This window comes from Phyllostomus discolor, chromosome 2 (assembly GCF_004126475.2).
Source record: "Phyllostomus discolor isolate MPI-MPIP mPhyDis1 chromosome 2, mPhyDis1.pri.v3, whole genome shotgun sequence".
NCBI lineage: Eukaryota > Metazoa > Chordata > Mammalia > Chiroptera > Phyllostomidae > Phyllostomus > Phyllostomus discolor.
In genome coordinates, this window is record NC_040904.2 from 180,278,287 (window position 1) to 180,298,758 (window position 20,472).

At 37.2% G+C, this 20,472-nt stretch overlaps 1 protein-coding gene across 3 annotated transcripts in view; it reads left to right on the forward strand.

The window, feature by feature from the left end:
- The window catches only part of ITPR2 (inositol 1,4,5-trisphosphate receptor type 2), a 444,101-nt gene that overhangs the window by 282,199 nt on the left and 141,430 nt on the right, over window positions 1-20,472 (forward strand). For all 3 annotated transcript variants that reach the window (XM_036019237.1, XM_028532208.2, XM_036019238.1), the window contains 6 exons: window positions 6,115-6,223; window positions 7,185-7,372; window positions 12,186-12,366; window positions 13,196-13,452; window positions 16,259-16,459; window positions 19,050-19,160. In XM_036019237.1, coding sequence (XP_035875130.1) covers window positions 6,115-6,223; window positions 7,185-7,372; window positions 12,186-12,366; window positions 13,196-13,452; window positions 16,259-16,459; window positions 19,050-19,160 — 1,047 coding nt within the window. The remainder of the gene's footprint in view (window positions 1-6,114; window positions 6,224-7,184; window positions 7,373-12,185; window positions 12,367-13,195; window positions 13,453-16,258; window positions 16,460-19,049; window positions 19,161-20,472) is intronic.

A 20,472-nucleotide genomic window follows, 5' to 3' on the forward strand; every position in this document is an offset into this window, starting at 1 on the left:
GACATCCATATGTTTTTCAAGATTATAATGATCATGACGTTGTGTTGATGAAGAGCAACGTGAATGTGTGAATGTATGGGATAACTATTCCTATCGGAGTTGGTGTCTCTTCTCTTATGAAACCTGGGGAAAAGCATCTAGGGGAAGAATTGGCCTCTGCTCCTTGGAGTCACTGACCAAGAAGTTCAAACCATGAGACAGCTAGGTGATAGGGCACTGGCCACATTTTCCCAGAGGAGTTCCTAGAAGATGGCGGGCCGAATGTAATTCCATTAGGATACAGCTGTTACCATGATTTATTTGAAATTAAAAATGCACCTTTTTACCCTGGGAAATTCAAATGATGAAAATATCTAATCAGATATGCTGTCATTAAACTAAATGATTAAGGAAACACCAAACTAGGCTAATACCAAGTTTAATGTTGAAGTGAAACTCTGTGAAGGCTATGGATATCAACAATCACCCCCTTGCAGGGCTTGCCCAAGGCTATTAGTAGCTAATCTTCAGTCTTTCAGGAAAATCCCTAAATTAAACATCTTTAGTTTGCAATTTTTATTACCCTTTAAATTTTCAGTTGAGAACTTGGTTTTCTAGGATTCTGGTTGTGGTATTGTATTTTGATGTCTTGATGATATTGTCCGCAATGGAAAAAAAATATTACTTTAGTATATAAGCTTTCCAAGGGAAAGGGAGCGGATGTGAAATCAGTATCTCATCACACTGTTGAACTCTTCATTCCCAATGCCTTTAACTCCTGTTAAGGCCAACGGTGTTGTGCTCTCTGGAAAATCAAAGAAAATTAGTCCTTCCTAAAACTAATAAACTTTTGTTATCTTTTTTATCTGTGGAAGGCACTCATTTTTAAGCTTCCTAGGTTTTGATGCACTGGGGGCGGTGCAGCAGGAAGCGGCCAGGATAGAAGCGGCCCTCCCAGATGTCCAGACTGTCGGCACGGCTCCTCTGGCCACAGAAGACGTCTTTTTATGGAGATGTTTTGTTGTAATTTCAGAAGGTGATTGTTAGTTATCTTGGCTACTTTACATTTAGCACATCTGGGATGTGTTCACATGAAGACATTGGCTAAAAGCTATGTCTTGTGGCCTGGAATTGACTTTGATATTTAAAAGACTGGAAAGGACATTTTTTTTGCTACTTGGCCTGATCCAACAAAGACACCTTCGATGGGAAGCTCAGTCAGGAATTCATTTTGGAATTGAAGAGCAAGTACAGAAGTGAAACTTCTCAATTGCTGTAGAATTCTGTTCAAAATGGCTTAATGTGCTTGTAGTTCTTCCCCAAGTTTCTGCCATGGCAATAGTAGCTCTGAGACAATAATTTACAACCCTGGCACCAGAGTCTCTGACAGTGGTCCTACAGTTACTTTGTTTGAGTGAAAGGAATTTGTAGAAAGGACTCACATCTGCGCTGTCACCATTGACACCCGTCGCCGAGGAGAGCGCCCTGAGACACGTTGGAACAAATACTTGCGTCTCATCCCTCAGCTCTACTAGGTGCTTGCCAACAGCCCTCAGTTCTGCTAAGCTTGTGATGCAGCAATATCTAAAGCTTTTCCGTCTTAAGTGAGGATGACTAAGACAAACAGAACATAATCCTGTTCTATCTGAGGCTGTTGTTTGTTCACTTTTAGTACCAGTTCTGGAGTTTGAACTAAGGTAGAATCTTTTCCACTTTAGTAGAAACTGTAAAAAATGTTTACACTGGAAAGGGTAAAAATATTAGCTCACAAGTATGTAATTCTAAGGACTGATTAATCGTGGACAAATTAGGATTTTAGGGCAGTTTATCATTTATTATTTCTGCCTTTTTCATACTATCTAAGAATTTATTTTACTTTTATGGGAAGGTTTGGTATAAAGGGAGAAAGCATATACAAAAGCACTTTGTAAATTATAAACTATTCCATAATCTGGATAATATTAATAATACCAGCAAGAATAACATCAACTATGCACAACTTGTATAGCAGTTACTGTGTATCGGGATTGTTCTGTGTACTTTACATATTTTCACCTATTTAGTCATCTCCAAGAACCAATGATGGTAAGAGTAATGACTATTCCACTTGACAATTGTGGGACTGAAGCACATGGTGGTAATGTAACTTGCTTAAGATCCTCCAGTTAGTGTGTGGCATAGAGGGGAATGGAACCCAGGCAGTGTGGCTTCAGAAGTGAGAAACAAGGCACAGGGAATCCCCTCCCCTTTCTATGGCATTCCTAATGTTGTAGTTAGAAAATAGATGCTTCTAACTAGGCTGGAATTGGGTATGAGGAGTGTTGCTTATCTGCCCAAAGAGAATTTAGAAATAATGGTAAATAGCAAGCTTTTTAAAAATTTGGTGTGACGCAGTTCTGTTCTGTGGTTGGTTTCGAACGACTTTATTCTTCTAGCAGTATAAAAGGCATTTTTTAAAACAAATGATAATTGCAGTTTTCAGTCTCCCTTTGAAAAATATTTTTGTTTATCTCTTTGGGCTTGTGGAGTGATGTGGTTTAAACCCCCTCTTACAAAGAATCGAAAGGGAGCTATTTAGTTCACAAGGACCCAGGCTTCTATTCACAAGAGGTTCTCACCCAGACAGTGACACTTCTTGTGTAATTTCAAAAAAAACGCCTGGATTTTCACATTTTTGAGCTGTACTGATGGCAGCTGAGCCAACTGTATCTTACAGGATTAGAGTGATAGGAGTACATCGGCCTGTAGAGTGAAGACTGTGATCAGGACAACGAGCTGAGCTACCCTGGAAAGAAATTTAGTCCTTCAGTTAAATTTTCTCCCCAGCTTACAACTTCAGTCCCATAGTTTATGGGTCTAAAAGTTCTGTTATGCCCTCTCCTTTTATTGTCATAAGATACACAGTAGAAGCTCATTTGACTCCAAAGAAATATTTTGTTTTTCTTTCCCATTTGGAAGGATCATCCTTTGGCCAGCTGAAATTAATTCAACTCATAAAACTTTCTCTTAAAAGAAAAAAGGGAAGCACTATTCATTTCTAATGTCATCTCTAGGTGCCCCACTTAGGTGTCATAAAGGATAGTAGAGTCGTGTTCACTGGTGGAATAAGCTGTTACACTTCACTGTTTCTTCCAAGACTAGTCATCACCTTTACCCACTAAACCCCTATATACAACAGTTGTAAAGGAAGTAAACGTGAAATAGGAAGCCGTCATAAATTGTGCTCTAAAACTTAAGTATCAATAAATAAAAGTTGCTATAAGGATAAACAACTCCAGACGCTTTGAGTGTCTATTAAAATTCTTGGCACTGTGACATTTGGGACACATTCATTGAATACTGGCTGTGCATAAGACAGCTTTGCTCTGATGACCACATGGGTTAATAGGAGAGGTATACATGTAAAGCCTCTTCAGAGTCAGCCGTTACCTCTTCAGTGTTTCCACAGGGCCCAATACACATTTCTGTGATGGAACTGACCTTATTGTAAACTCCTTGAGGGGAAAGTTATATCTTATTCACTTAGATAATTCCTAAAACACAGTAGGTACCTAATCACTTATTTGTAGAATGAAGAGGGAAGATAGGATGTGTCCACAAGTAAAATAGAGGAGTGTTTTAGGCAGAGAGTATTAAGTGACCAAAGAGAAAGACTTAGAAAGCTGTGGTTGAGAAATCATCGCTTAGTTCACTTTGGCTCAAGTATAATATGGGAAGGCAGGGCTGGAAGCTACAGCTGAATGTTGGGGGGGGGGGCTCGGCCCACAGGGCCCTCCCCCAGCTGCCACGGATGAGAATAAGTCTACCAAGACATGATCTGCTTGGGGAGGAAAGGTGGCTGACCTCTCAAAGGAGAAGGGCCAAGAGCCTTTTCCTCAATGGGCTTATTGGGTTCGTTTATATAAGAATTCAGGTAAAGCTCATTAATATTGCCAGGCAGTAAGGATCAAACAATGGATAACAAAAAACTCTGAGGGCCTATTTTGAGTCAGGATCAGATAGCTAAAGAGCTGTAAAACTTTGAGGAACAAACTTACTTCTTATTTGGACCCTTGTCATTTAATTGAGAGCATTCTAAACAAAGCAGGTTTCACAGGATTTCACATATTTTTTCTTAGGCCTGATCACCCAGGGAACCCGCCCTTTCTAGCACAGGGCTGTACCACCCTATCATTGTTTCAGGCTTAGGTGGAGCAAGGGAAGTAAGGCAGCCAAGAGATTAGGAGATTTCTTGCAGACAATGAGGACTCAGGATTTGTCAAAACTGAGGGGTGGGGGTCCATCACCCCCTTTTGCTGTAGCCCCCAAAGTCCTTTCTTGGGCCTCCCACGTGATCATGCCTGTCTTTGATCATTGCCCCCTTGGGGAAATCTTACCCATCATTGACTAACCGACCAAGCATTGGGAGCATTATTGATGAAGTAAAAGAAGCAGAAGCGATGCTCCTGCCAGGGAGATAAGCTTTTGTCCCCTTGGTGGCTTATGGTCCAAAGTCATTCCCTCAGCCTTACCCTTGGTGGGGGTTACAGCTTCTGAAACCAGCAGGGCAGTTCCCAACAGCTGAAAGATTGAATAGGTAGGACTTCACAAATCATTGTCAAGTTGGGGGGTTAACAAATGATCCCTTAAGTTTGCAGCCTAACTGACCAAAATGACTGTGATCTCCTTAAAATAAAGGGAAATTGAAAGGAGAACAGGTTTAGGAGAGAAGAACTAGACTGTTCTGAGAAATTGAGTTCAAGGTACCAGTGGAACCTCCAAATGTAAACAAGGAATTCTAAGAGGAAATAGGATGAGAACCTTAGGAGAGCAAGGTCAAGGCTGAGGAAGCACATTTGGCAGTCGAATCTGTAGAAGTGATTGTACAACCAAGGATCAGGCCCAGTGGCTGACAGGGAGAAGGAAGATGAGGAGAAGGGGACAACAAGGAAACTGAAGACACAATCTTAAGGTCTTGAGCAAAGAAAACCAAAGAATGATAGAAAAAGAGAAGGAGCAATAAGCACTGGGCACAGCATGAAAGGGGGCGTGCAGAGAAGCGTGGGGAAATAGCCTAGAGTTCGCAGTAAAGGACTGAGTTCAGGTCTTGCTCTCAAATGTTAACTGAATGATGTGCAGCTAATCATGGAAGTTCTTGGGCCATTGTTTCCCTACCTGCATGGGAATAACACCTCAGTAGTTGATGTGATAATTTAAATACTTTAAATGAATATGTTTTAAGTAATACTTGATAAATTACTCTATTTTTACTGGTCTATGAAAATAATAATTTATTTTTACTCTATTACTCTATTACTAGTCTATTAAAATAATAATAAACAATAAAATGGAAGATTTTAGATTACCTATATTTCTTAAGTACATGTGAGTGACCATATAGAAAAATAGATTTTTTTAAAAGATTTTATTTATTTATTTTTAGAGAGGGAAGGAAGGGAGAAAGAGAGAGAGATACATCAATGTGCGGTTGCTGGGGGCCTTGGCCTGCAACCCAAGCATGTGCCCTGACTGGGAATTGAACCTGTGATGCTTTGGTTCACAGCCTGCGCTCAATTCACTGAGCTATGCCAGCCAGGGCTAAAATAGATCATTTTAAAAATGTCTTGTAACCACTACAAAATTGAAGACTTAAGAATTTTAAAATAGCATGTTTCATAAAGGAAGGTACTGTTTTTACCCACTATCTTGTTAATTAAACTCTTGGAGATTAAATATGATTCACTGTTTTATCAAGCTTAATTTTTCTAGCTTGTTTTACTAAGCTCCTCTAAATAAGGCTTTCACTTTTCAGTTCTTAGGGTGTTTGTTAATCTGTTTCTCTTCAGGTGCTACTAATATTCTTACCAACTCTGGGACCCAAAGCTGTGGAAGCACCTCACATTTGTAGCATTTTTAATTTTCTTAGTACAGTGTAACTACTATATATACTTTTTTATTTCCAGGAGAAGCAAAATTATTATTTTCTTGGAAAATATCTGCCAAATTTTATTTCCAAAAATATTATGCAGTATAAAATTAATTTTTCCACATCTCAATATCAATGATGAAATGCATTTAAGTGTCATTTTAACATACTGATATTCTTTTATTAGGAGAAGAAACAATAACCAATATCTCTCTTGTTTTTGTTATTAGGGTAGCACATTAAGAAAAATACTCCTGAATCGATACTTTAAAGGTGATTATGGAGTGAGTATAAATGGGCACCTTTCTGGAACCTACTGCAAATCTGCACAAGGGGGAGGCAAGTCTTTTCATTGTTTTCTTCATTCCAAGCTTCTCATAACATTTTTATGCTGGTACTCTAGCATTTTAGTTAAAATAGTACAAATATAAAAATTTCATTTAAAAAGCACTGTTATCAATGATAAAAATAGGAGGAAATCCTATTTGCAACAACAACTCGAGGGCATTATGTTACATGAAATAAGTCAGATAGAGACACAAATACTCACGTGTAATCTCACTATGTCTAATCTAAAGAAAAACAAAATCACAGAAACAGATGAGCTTTGTGGTTGCCAGAGGTGGGGGGCAGTGAGTAGGGGCATTAAATGAAAGTGGTCAAAGGTACAAGCTTTCAATTATAAATAAGTCCTGGGGACATAATGTGCAACGTGAGGCTATCCTTAATGCCATATTGTGTGTTTGAAAGTTGCTAAGAGAATAGACACTAAAAGCTCTCATCACAAAAGAAAAAATTACAACTATATGAAGTGATGAATGTTAACTAATCTTTTATGGTCATCATTTTGCAATAATGCTTATATCAAATCATTATGTTGTACACCTTAAATTTATGTTATATGTCCACTGTGTCTCAATAAAACTAAAACAATAAATGAAAAGCATAATTAAAAACCTTTCTACCATTTCAGGGTCATAAAACAACATTAGAATTAATTTTGTCTTTTAACTTTGGAAATTAGTTACCATAATTTCTTAATATATAAAGACAAAAATAACACAGTTTTCTTTTTACTAAAGTTTTTTTTATTAAGAAAAATCATTTATAGGAGGCATACATTTAATAAAAAGTTACATGTCTACAAGCTTTTGTTTTTTAAAAAAACTAAGCTTCTAATATATTTATCTTTGTAGGGAAAGATTCCCAATTTTAAATATTCTTAAACTCTAAGGATTCAAAAACCTTAAATGTTAATAATGTCTGTAAGGTTTATTTAATTTATATTTCCTAATCACAGGAAGCTTTTCTGGACAAGATTCAGATAAGATGGGGATATCAATGTCAGATATTCAGTGTCTACTGGATAAAGAAGGTGCTTCTGAACTTGTCATCGATGTTATAGTGAACACCAAAAATGACAGAATTTTTTCAGAAGGCATTTTACTTGGCATTGCATTGCTGGAAGGAGGAAATACACAAACTCAGGTACCTACTTCTCATGATGGGCATTACATTTGTTATCTGCATTTATTTACTTGTTGTAGAAACCAAGAGAAAGTAATATCTTTTTTCTTTTAGCTTCTCATGACTATATACAAACCAGCCTTGTATCACACTTTCCTCATAAATGTATTTGATTTGCTGCAGATACAGAGCTTCACAGGTTATTCATTGAAGCAGAACATCCCCGAGAAGCATCCTTTCTAACATTAATACCAGAAACTCTGAGTTGCTTAGGGAAATTTTAGGCTGACTTTCAGCAGATAAAAATGACATTCGACTCATCTAAGCAGTAAATGTATTAATAAAAGAGGTGCTGTGCATAAACTCCTCCCATGGTATTTGGCATCTCAGCAGGTCTCCATGACGTCCAACGCCCCTCTCCACACACACATCCCGCCCATACACATATTTAGAAGTTGAGAACAGTAACATTGCTGTTGCCCCGAGTCCCCCAGCACCCCTTTCCCTGATGAGTCTGCAAAGTGGATTTTTCACTCAGCAGGGCGAGAGAAGACCCATTTCATTGGTCCATACAGCTCAGGGCGGGCTGATTTGAAAGTCATCATTCATCTATGTAGTGCTCTATGACAGCAAGTAATATGCTCACCTGCCTGCAAGGCTCGGACCAGTATTTCCAGAAGTATTTCCATTTTCACCTTGAAACTTCTGCCAAATTTCCCCTGGGTTCCTCCAAACCCAAAGGGAGAGTACCCTACGTCAGCCTGAGAGCCGGGAAGTGCTCACGGAGGAGGCGCCTCCGCCTCCTACTCCTGCCGCTCTGCTAGCCTGCACTCTCTCGCTAACCTGCTCGCTCTCTGTTTGCTGCAGTCAGGGAAGGAAGCCGTGCTTACCCGTAACTGGAAATTCCAGAATCCATTTTCCCTACTCATGGCACATAGAAGCCACACCTAATTAAGAAATAGAATATTTTCCTTTAGGGTGATCAAATACAAGGAACAACAGGAATTTCACGATATGAAATACCCAATACCAGGGACCTTTAGGAATAAAGGCCTCATGAACAGTAAATAGCACAATGACCAAAAAAAAAAAAAAAAAAAAAAAAAAAAAAGAAAGAAAGAAAGAAAAAGAAAAAAACAATCTTAAAACATTTATACTTCTCAGTTAGAAAACAATTTTAATAAATTATGGCCAAGAGTGATAGCTCTATGACTGAAGGGCCCTTCTTCACTGTGTCTTCCCTGACTGGCTGGGGCCTTTGGCCATTGCTCCTTTATCTGAGATCCTGTAGCACTTATTTCTTTAATACTCGCTTGGCCCTTTGCCTGTACTCCAGCACAGGCTCTTCTGAGGGGCGTTGTATGCAACGGTGGAGGGGTGGTGGTGGGATTTGGGTGGTTTTCTTGGAAATTGTCTTCCTTCTACAACCAGATATGCAGCTTGGATTTTCTTTTTCTTTTTCTTTTTTTTTTTTTTAAAGATTGTATTTATTTATTTTTAGAGAGGGAAGGGAGGGAGATACAGAGAGAGAAACATCAATGTGCGGTTGCTGGGGGTTATGGCCTGCAACCCAGGCATGTACCCTGGCTGGGAATCGAACCTGTGACACTTTGGTTCGAAGCCCGAGCTCAATCCACTGAGCTACGCCAGCCAGGGTCGGATTTTCTTAAGAAATTGTCTAAGGAACTAGATATAGATAATCCAGAGAATATAAGTGGAAGAGTTGTGGGGCATCTTTAGGTAGAAGCAGTCCTTGGGATTATAGTACTTTCTAGATTTCTGTTCCTGGGCCACTGAGGGTCATCAGATTGGATCATCTTCTTTTGTTGTTACTTGTGTGACATCTTGCCTCTCCAGTTAAATTTCATTTTTTCTTAAAGTGGGTGGTCATGCTCTATTCTTTATATCTACAGTACTTTATATCCATTCAACAGATATTTTTAATGGAACAGAATTAAATTATTTTGTATATGGAAACATTGTTTTAAGATGGGTTGTGACCATTTCATTTACCAGCCTTGTCCTATTCGGTTTCTCATGTATCTGCATCGGTGTGTCACCCAGATGTCAGCTCAGTGTTCTGGCTCAAAGAGACCTGGGTGAGGTCAACTGGAATCCTATTCCTTGTTCTTCAGCAGGCTGAAAACTATGACTCTTCAAGACTTCTTCCACTCCCTAGGGGCTTGTACATTCTCATGGCCTCCTTAGCTACTCTTGCCTTCTTTAGTTCATGGGTTTTCTTGACATCCCTATCTCTGTGGTACTGAGATAGGACTCTGATTCTCATACTAGCTACATAAGTCAATTTATATGTTTAATATACTTTATTCGAAATTAGTTGAGTGGGAGGATAGAGCAGGTACATACTTTACAATTTCAAATTGAACATTAATAATGAAAATAATGCTTCCTAAATACCAGGCACTGTTCTTACTGCTTTATGTGTATTAACTTGGTTAATCCCAACAACAACCTATGAGGTAAAAGTTATATTATCTCATCTTAGCAAAGAAAATTCTGAGATAGGTGGTTTAAATTTCTTATCCAAGATCACATGGCTCATTAGAGATAGAGTCAGGATTCGAACCCATGCAGTATGGCTCCAGAATCTGTGCTCTTAACCGCTATAAACATCTTTCTGAAATAATCTTCTACCTCCTCCTCTTGGGAAATTTCTCTGACTGATTCACCCTGTATCATGCCCAGTCTTACTCCACCTCTCTAGTTCCTCACTGCATTTCCCCTTCCTTCCCTCCCACTTCCAGTCCCACTCCTCCTACTTCGGGAAGGCCCTTCCTTTGTCACAAACATCTGTTTTTCTATCTCCCTTGGCTCCTGAAAAAACCTTAGAGTTTTCCCTATACTCTAGTCAGCTTATGGAGATCGTGTCCTAATCAAAAACCCTATCTTCAGTAAAAGAAATCAGTATGCTACCTATTGAGACTATATATATATATATATATATATACATATTTAAAGTACACTTTTTAATCTTTATTAAAATTATAATGTTCAGATTTGTAGAGCCCTGGTTTAAAAAAAGCATGGTCTGTGTAAATAAGTTGTTTTGAGCTTAAGAAGTTACTTGATAAATTTATGATTTAGAGTTAGAGAATCTAGATTTAAATCCTAGCTCCGCCAACCAGTTACATAATATTGGGCAATTCACTTGTCTTTTCTAAAGCTCCTTTTTCAAATTTTAAAGTGGAAATAAGAACACTGTTTATTCATCACACAGTTGTATTGGAAGTTTCAAAGAGATAATATATGCCAAGGAGCTACATAAATTATAAAACTTTGTTTTAATAGAGCCACAGAGTTCCTGTAACTTCCTCATCAACGTATTGGAACTAACCCCCTTCAACTTTCTAACTCCATTATATATTGAAAATATTAGGGTTTAAACAGTAGCTTAATTTGTGGGTTCAGAGAGTTCTGTGAATGCTGCGTTTATCCTTTGAATTAACAGAACGAGCTCAACTGTTTCACTGTAGTTGCCATGGTAACTGTGGTTTTTTGGCCTGCTTTCTTGAGGGGTTGCTAGCCTTCTTCTTAGGAGCTTCCCCTGCTAGATATGAAGCCAGCTTCTAAGGCTTCATAAACCACTCTATGAATATACATTGCTGATACCGAAAATTTCAGGCCAGATAACCATTTCAACACCCAATATCACTAGCGTCTCACCTAGAAGTCGTAGCAGCTGTGGTCATGGTTCCGGGCACTCCTGCTGGAAGGCATATCTGCGGGAGCCAAACTCCCCAAAATTGGCTCTTTAGATTGATTGAATTATGGTCAATTCTACTTGACCTGGAAATCTTTGTTTTTTCATATGTTTTCTTCACAGCACCTCGCACCAAGGTTATATAACTCTCTTAATCACCACAGTCAATGAGATCATTATCTTCTAATATTTTTACTTTATTTCTCTTGTTTGTGTTTTGTCTAGCCCATCGTTTTAGTATCAACAAAATTTCCCCACCCAGTGCAAATTCTGTCTTCTCTAGAGTGCCTCACTTTCCTTTCTCCTGCCTCTTCTGGATGTTTCCATAAGTCCCTAAGCAGATATTTCCCAGGTCCAGTATTCCCACCTCTTACTAAGATATACTTCAGTCATCCTTTTGGTGTGGAATCCTTTCTACATCATTATGAACTGTAAAGCAGAATTCGTTTTATGGTGGGCTTATCTCATGCAAAGCAATGTAGCTAATGAAGTGCCAAAGGACTTAGTCCCTATTTATCAGTGGGTTCCTGTGAGTGAGGTTATGATATGGTCACATAGTCTAAACTAACTGTACTGCAATTTAGATAAAAAGAAAGACAACAATTTGTACTTCTCCATAAACTCATTTGCACAGGATGATCATTGGATTAATTAGTGCTTGTTTTCCAGATGACAAACTCATGAGGGCAGGGACTGTGGCTGTTTTTCCTTTTTGTTCCATCACTAGTGCTAGCATATCGTCTGGCACATAGTAAGCACTCAATAAATATGTGTTCAATTAATAAATGACTTTATAACAACATAAAAACCAAAGTTGCATGCAACTTCTTTTAGTACCTCTGTAAATTTTAAAAATAAATAGTTAGGATGAATTAAATAACATATGGAAATATGTTGGAATTGAGTAGAAAGTGCTAAGTAAATAGAAGCTATTATTAGTAAACATTAAGTAATACAGGAGACTGACAAAAGCTGTCAATTTATTACTTATGAAATGATAGTGAGCAGCACATTAAATGTGTGATCTAATTTATATGCTTATGTTTATTTCAAGCATAAAATACTTTTTTTCTCCACTTGGATATTGATATCTTAAAATATGTTTTCTTGCAGTATTCTTTCTACCAGCAGTTACATGAACAAAAAAGATCAGAAAAATTCTTCAAAGTTCTATATGACCGAATGAAGGCTGCTCAGAAAGAGATAAGATCAACAGTGACAGTTAATACCATAGACCTAGGTAACAAAAAAAGGGATGATGACAATGAGCTGATGACTGGTCCACGAATGAGAGGTAAAGAAATGTTTGAGTGTGTGGGGGAGTAGAAGGAGAGGAAAGAGGATAACACAGTGTTTAGATCTCACTTGTCTTTGTCATCTCACTTGTCTTAGTTGAGTGAAAAAACTCTACAGGATCAAAGCCAAACAATGCATCATTGATGCAAAGCAACTACAGCAGGTCCTTGAACATCGTTGTTTCATTCAACAAGGATCATTTTGTGATAACATTGATGAGATGGCAGAGGAACTTAACTCTTGTTTACATGATTTAGCCAAAATTAGTTTGTCATATGCCATTTTGCTTGAAGTCACAGAACCTATTGATGGCATTAAGTGAGGACCTACTGTAGTAACTTGAAAATGTTTGATTTCCTTGTGGAAAGCATCGTAAAGACCAAGTGTCACAAACCTTTTGAATGGTAATGAAATTTAAATTTTAAGGACAGAAATTATAGCTCTAGGCTCTAATACAAGATTCTTGGTTTTTCAAATAACAAAGTCATCAGTGTAGTAAATACATATTCTAAAAAATTAACAGTTTGAAGTTTGCCATATCTCCCCACCTTTTTGTATTCATCAACTCATATTTGATATTTATCAGAAAGACACAAACCTCTCTAAAACTGGCTAAGCATTAAGACCTATTTGTAGCATCCCAGTGCAAATTTAATTTTTTAGTTGCTACCTCAAATTCTTTTTGGGAAGTTATTGCACCTCTTGTCAGACAATATTTAATTCAGTTGTTATAGAATTTGGGCCCCTGGCGGTCTTTTTTTTTTTTTTTTTTTCAGTTAGCAAAAGGAAATTAATTTAGAAATATAAGAGTACTTCTTTATTTTCAGTAAGAGATTCATCATTACATTTAAAAGAGGGAATGAAAGGGCAATTAACAGAAGCTTCTTCAGCAACATCCAAAGCATACTGCGTATACAGGAGAGAAATGGATCCAGAAATAGACATGATGTGCACAGGGCCAGACGTGGGAAGTGCCGAGGACAAGTCTGCAGAGGAAGTAACAATGAGTCCTGTGATCACCATCATGCAGCCGATCCTGCGGTTTCTTCAGTTGCTGTGTGAGAATCACAACCGGGAACTGCAGGTATTGTTCTAGTCTGTGTGAAAGCTGAGAAAACAGCCTATGGTTGTAAGCAGTTAAACTCAAAACTAACAAGGAGAATAGGAGTTTTGGAGATAATCCATAAAACCAACAGTGCTCCTCTGAAAGAGGAAGACACTTTTGTATCTAAGTGATAAAAATAAAATTCCTTTATGGATGAAAAAGTCAGGCTCATCAGGTTTCATTCTCAACAACCTCAAATCAGGTTGTTTTAACCTCCGTGAACATCAGCTAATCCTAGTATTCTGGTGTTTGTTGAGTAAGTCACATTTGCCTCAACTATGTCTTCATAGTTTTATAGATTTTAGGGGATTTCATCATTTACAGCCCAATTCATGTTTCATGAGTGAGGATAGAGATTACATTCATTTACCTTTATTAGAAATAGAGCTAATATAGAAGATGATTTTTTACAACAGTGGAAGTTGCTACCTCTGTAATTATTATAGTCCTGGTCTTACATCTTCTTTGGTACATTTCCCTTGTAAAGTCAATGAACTTGGGGTGACCTAGGGATTTGGCTTTTTAATTATTTGTACACACTGCTTATATCACCATGGCAAAACCACATGAAAGGTGAAAGAGTTTCTAAGAACACATATCTAATAATAAAGAAACAGCAGAGTTTGAAGTTGTTTTCTCTGGTAAATGTCTAGACCAGAGATGTTCAACCAATGTGCTGCAAGAATTTTTAAAATGTGCCAATACCTGACTACTTAGGGTCACTGACCTCTTTTCCCTTAGGTTGTCAAATTAAAAAATGATAATAGCTAACACAATAGTAGCTGTCTGATGTGAATAAACCAAAATTGTACCTATTTTTTTTTGTCAGAACAGCAAAAACAATATTTTTTTGGTGTGCGGCAGAATTTTAGTAATTAATTTATGAGTGCAATGATATAAAAAGGTTGAAAGTTGCTGGTCTGGACTATAGGTGTTCTGAATTGTTAAGAGATGTATTTATGTAAATTTATTATAATCCTCCAAGGGGATAAGGCCCAGAATTGATTCACAGCAGACACCATGACCCTTGGGGACCACCGTACCACCCCTCTTTTGAAAGGGCTGCTGCAGAGCTCTGGCCTGCAAAGCCCAGAAGCATTACATCCAGAGGGAGGGCACTGGATATACCCTTCATGCTTATTCCTGATCCACCTAGTCTGTCCATGTAGGAAATAGATGTATTATATAGAATCTGATCAAACATTTTACTGATAGGAGTGTGGGATAAAATAATTTGAAAATGCTACTTATAAAATAGTTTTGGTTTAATAAGGATAAATGGTAGAGTTATTGAACAGCTAATATGTGAAAGCAACCCATGTGTGCAGTGACAGGTGAATGGATACACAAAATGTGGTGTATCTGTAGGATGGAATATTATTCAGCCTTAAAAAGGACATCCAACACAACATATGTGAACCTTGGGATATTACGTTAAGTGAGATAAGTCAGTCACAAAAAGACAAATACTGTGTGATTCCACTTATGTGAGGTCCCTAGAGTAGTTAAAATCACACAGAGGCAGAGAGGAGAATGGTGGTTGCCAGTGGCTAAGGGAGAGGGGATACGGAGTGGTTGATAGGTATAGACTTTCAGCCTTACGAGAAGAAAAGTGTTCTAGAGGTATGGGTGGTGGTGGTGGTATCTCAACATTATAACTGTATTTAATACCCCTGAACTGTACCCTTAAAAATGATGAAGATGGCAAATTTGAGTATATTTTACCACAATACAAAAAATTGGGGGAAAATTGCAAAAAACAAATGAAAGAATGAATGGAAGAAATAAATTCAAAACATAAATATATAAATAGAAATAATAAATTAAAATGAAAGCTTTTATTTTTGTTTACCCTCTCACAAGGTTTACACACCCCAAGATAGCACTGTGAACAGTTTGTTTTTCCTTCCAGAAATTTTTATGCACATGTAACCCTATTGATCTGTAAGCCTGTAAACATTTTCTAAAATCACATTGTATAGTATTCCTTAACTTAGTTATTTTTAGTTAATAATGTACCTTATTGCTAAATTACTTATTACTACTCTATTTTTATATCAGTACATGTTGGCACACCCCATTTTTATAGCTTCATGATATTCCAGTGTTTCGGTGTGCTGTTATTTATGAAACCAGTCACATTATTATGGATATAGTATGGTTTCCAGTTTTTGCTATTACATAGTATGCAGTGAATCTCTTGTGAAGATATGTGTGTGTGTGTATATGTGTATATATATACATATATACACATATGTATACATATATATGTATACATATATATATAGTGTGTGTGTGTGTGTGTGTGTGTATTTTCGAGTAGTGGAGTTGTAAGCTGAAAATTTCGATAGGTACTCTCAAGCTGCCCCCAAAGTGGTTGTATCATTTAGCATGTGAAGCTGCCCTGTTTCTAAGGGATCATTACTTGAAAATTTGGTTGCTTTGTTCCCTAATGAACTTCTTCCTAGTTTCCTTTTTCTTCTCTTTTTCTTATTACCTATTATTCAACCCTCTCTGTATAGTTTTAGGATAATGACATTGAGAAATGCTTGATAAGAACTATACTGATAAATGTAGGTGCTTGAGGCAAAAGCCTAAGAGTCTTCTTTTTCCCCCCTTAAACCTAGGATGAAATTTAATGAACATGAACACTTCCTTTTAAAAAGCAGTCCCATTCCACATTGTCCTGGGGATCTTTTTGAGTTAGTAAAATACACACACAGAGAACTAAAAACAGCAGAGTGATTTTTTTTAACCCTTAAGCTGTATTTCCTTCTGCCTTCAGAACTTCTTGAGGAATCAAAACAACAAAACAAATTACAACCTTGTCTGTGAGACCCTTCAGTTCTTGGACTGCATCTGTGGAAGTACCACGGGAGGCCTGGGCCTGCTGGGTCTCTACATCAATGAGAAGAATGTCGAGCTGGTCAACCAGACTCTGGAAAGCTTGACTGAGTATTGCCAGGGGCCGTGCCATGAAAATCAGGTAACCATGAAAGCAGTTCTTAATGCAAAACTATTCATGACTAATTGGGGTCAGATTGTTAAACAAGCCAACCCTTGTGTGCATTTCAAAGATCTTTCTTCTTGCTTTGCCAGGTATTTTTACTTTCCTAACAAAACATACAAAGACTGAATTGTAGACTTGCAAATACTATGCCATATTTTAATTTAATTTTCTTATAAAAGAAAATTCCTATGAAAATGTTTTAGATAAAAATCAGACTTATCAGAGAGAGTAAAACATGCTTCTTCATCATTGCTGAGTTTTCATCTTGTAGTGAATCTTTCTAGGATTTGTGGAACAAACTCCCTTTGGCTTCCGTGGCTCCACTACATTGAGTAGTGTATATGATCTTTTTCATTGTCATGGTGAACTGGTGGAACGCGTGAAATAGGTATTATTGCCGACATTTTGCTAATGAATAGGTTCTGAGTCAGAGATTAAGTGGCATTCCAATGTTTCAGAGTGACAAATGGTAAACTGTAGAGCCATTCTGAAAACTCAGGAGTTTTGATTGAGTCTAAATAGAGTGTTCTTTTGACTATATTACATTTTCCAGGGCAAAGTTTCAATTCTTGCTTCCAGAGTGTTTGCCTCTGAATCCATTTTGTTGTATATCAAGGACGTGTTGTGGGAGCAGAAGACAGGACACCTGAATTGGAGGGGTGCCACCCTTGACTTTATTAATTGACTATTCACCTCCATTCAAAGGCCATACAAGCATGGGAGGAAAAGTTGTCAATTCACAAACATTTCTGGATATTAATTTTCAAGAAGCCTTTGAGACCAAACATCAGTGCTTAACATAGAACATAAGTATGAAAAATAAATCTGCTTTTTTATTGCAAATTATATGACCTATATACACATATATAGTGCTTATATATACACATGTATATACACACATATGCACACAAATATATATGTACATAACATAAATACACAGGATAGAACACAATTGATGTAAACAATTTGTTGTGGGGTTACTCTTTCCTCCTCTTATAATTTGCATGTGACACTGTGAAACGTTTGTGGATTTGGCTCTTATTTTCCTGGATTTTATTTCAGTCTCGTAAGGCTTTGATACAACACAACCTAACTGTTGATTTAAAGTTAAGGAAAAATATACAAATTCAGAGATTTGCTTTTGTTGTTGGTAAAACTAAGTGTATCTATAATAGAAATTGTGTGTTCCATACTTTGAATCTCATAAGAGGATGAAATTGAGTTTTGAAAGTAGTTTACTTAATCAGGTAAGCTCTAAAAATAAAAGCTGATACTAAAACAACATGAATCCAACACACACTGATAATATACTTAATGTGAATCCCATGCTCTGCAAATGTGTGTAAGGAAAGAAGGTTTCTAGCAAATTCCAGAGGTGATTTGCAAATTGATTCTAAGTTTGGCAAATATTTTAATGATCAGAAGAACCTCAGGACATATAGAAGGTGGATGGAAAACACCTTTTTTCCTTTGTGTCGGAGGAGTATGTTTCTTTATGAAGGAAGTGTGAAGGGTGAAATAAGCACATCCTGAAAAATATTGTAACATTCATTTCAGGGTTACTTTGATTTTACTCTTTCTCATTTAGTTGCCTGGGTCTTGATTTTTCAAACCCCTCAATAGCAGGTGCTGCATTATAATATTAGCTCCACAAATTCCTGATTTTCCTAACTTTCATATAGACCCTAACCTTCAAATTCTGACATTTATCTTTCAGGACATTTAACAAAATTTCCCTCTATAAATCACTCAAGTTTAAGGAATCTGCCACCACAATAGACAGAATGTCCCCAAACCATCAGGAGGTGCCTGTAGTCCCTGTAGTCCCTGTAGTCTACTGCTTGCTGCCCAGCATGTGCACTGGCATCACTTGCCACTCGTTCAGCACTAAGTAGCGACTAAATTAAAATGCTGCATCAGTACTGACAAAGTTTACTTGCAAACCTCAGGCATAAATTTTGGGCACACTCCTTTCATAAATGAAAATATTCTCTTAGCCAGGATAAATTAGATCTTAGAATTCTAAATTTAAGGAACTCCTCTACTGAAGGGCATATTAGAATTTGCTGAGGCCCTGACTATGTGGCTTGGTTGATTGGAGCGTCGTACCATACACCAAAATGTTGCAGGTTTGATCCCTGTCAGGGTGCTTACTGAAGGCAGCTGATTGATATTTTTCTCTGTCTCTCCCTTCCTCTCTCTCTAAAATGAATAAAAACATATCCTTGGGTGAGGACTAAAAAATTTGTTGACTGCAAGAGTATTTAACTTAACCAGTGTTCTCTGAAATTCTCTAAAAATGGTTCCTTTTAAAAGATACCCATTACACTCTCTCTGTGTTCTATGTACGAAGTCAATACTGTACTACTCAATTAGTAGTCAGACTCTGTGCAAAAGAACAAGTCAGACTTAAATCTTTGACTTAACTTTGTTTTAATATGAAAGCTCAATGTTAGTTATATTTTAAATGTCAAAAAAACTACGATGATTCTGTTATTTTATATCATATGACTTCTAGTGCTGTTATGTTAAAGAAGAATTATTTTATAAACATTTTGTTTCCTAGACATGTATTGCTACTCATGAATCTAATGGGATTGATATCATCATTGCTTTGATTCTAAATGACATAAACCCCCTCGGTAAATATCGAATGGACCTGGTGCTCCAGCTAAAGGTAGAGTAAATGCACTCTTCAGTGGGAAAGTGACATTGTCTATAAACTTTCTTTCAGAGTTAACACCAAATCTCCAAGTAGCTTTTGTAAAAACCAAGATGTTACTATATTTTCAACAAATGAATTGACAGAAAGGGTTAGTGAAAGCACAGTGCACACTCAATTTCTGATAAAATGTCAAATAAACTTGGAGGTAATGTTCGGTTGGAGGGTACTTTATTAGAAGTTCTTTTAAGTAACTGCTTTGTTTCACTACTTCTCTTCTCCTTTTATGTTATATTTTTCATTATATAGAGGAGCAAGAAGTGTTGAACATTCACTGTATCATATTTTTAAAATTCATCTTCACTGCAGAATTCTACTTGACAACTCACAGTTAATTAGACTGTGGAAAAGGAAGGCTGCACTTTATTGTAGTTTTATGGTTCTCTTCTTTCTAAAAGTTGTTTTCTCATACAATGGAATATTAATTTTTCCCAAATACTGTAAGCCATTTTACACTGCCCTTGAGAACTTGTATTAATCCATGAACATACTTCCCAGCAGCTCCATTTATCAGAGCTTACATGGTGTGCAATTTTGAGGTGAATTATTAGAGACCACATTATTGTGGTTAGTGTTAAACAGGTGATCAAATCATTGGTTAACCACATGTTTTTGTTAAGACAGGTGTATCCAGTACCTTAGCAAACATAATTAAGTTTCACTTAGTATGAGTAAATTTATGGCCAAGAAGAATGATGTTTTTAGAATTCTGTTTCTAAATATAGATATAGGTAAATGCATATGTCCTACTTATGTGAGGATTATACTAATGGCTCATAATAAGCTTGTGTTCCTTTTAATATAATACAAAGTTTGTATTTTCCACTGTTTTGCCGTATATACAAGCGCTGGGTCCTTCCATCCACAGATTAAAGCGCAGCTGATCCTGGTGTGGGTTGAACTTGTGTCCCGTTGCTCATCAGCATCACGCTTTGGCTCGGGAAGCTAGCCTAGACCTCGTGACAGATGACTTAGTTTGAGCTACCAGAAAAAATGCTTCTTTCATCTTAATTCATCTCTAGCCAATTCATAAAGATGCAACATCTAAAACCCTTAGCCTTTAGCTTTTCCAATCCTTTATTAACCTAAAGTTTATCCCTTGAAGTCTCATTTTTAATCGATATAACTTAAGGGGCGAAATTACTGAATGATTTCCCTCAATCTAAAGCAGAGTAGAGGCATCCTGATGACTCAGGAGCCCACACTTGTGTAAAGAAACTGAATGATGGGTTTGACTTCAGAGGACAAAGATATTCTCAGCTATTCA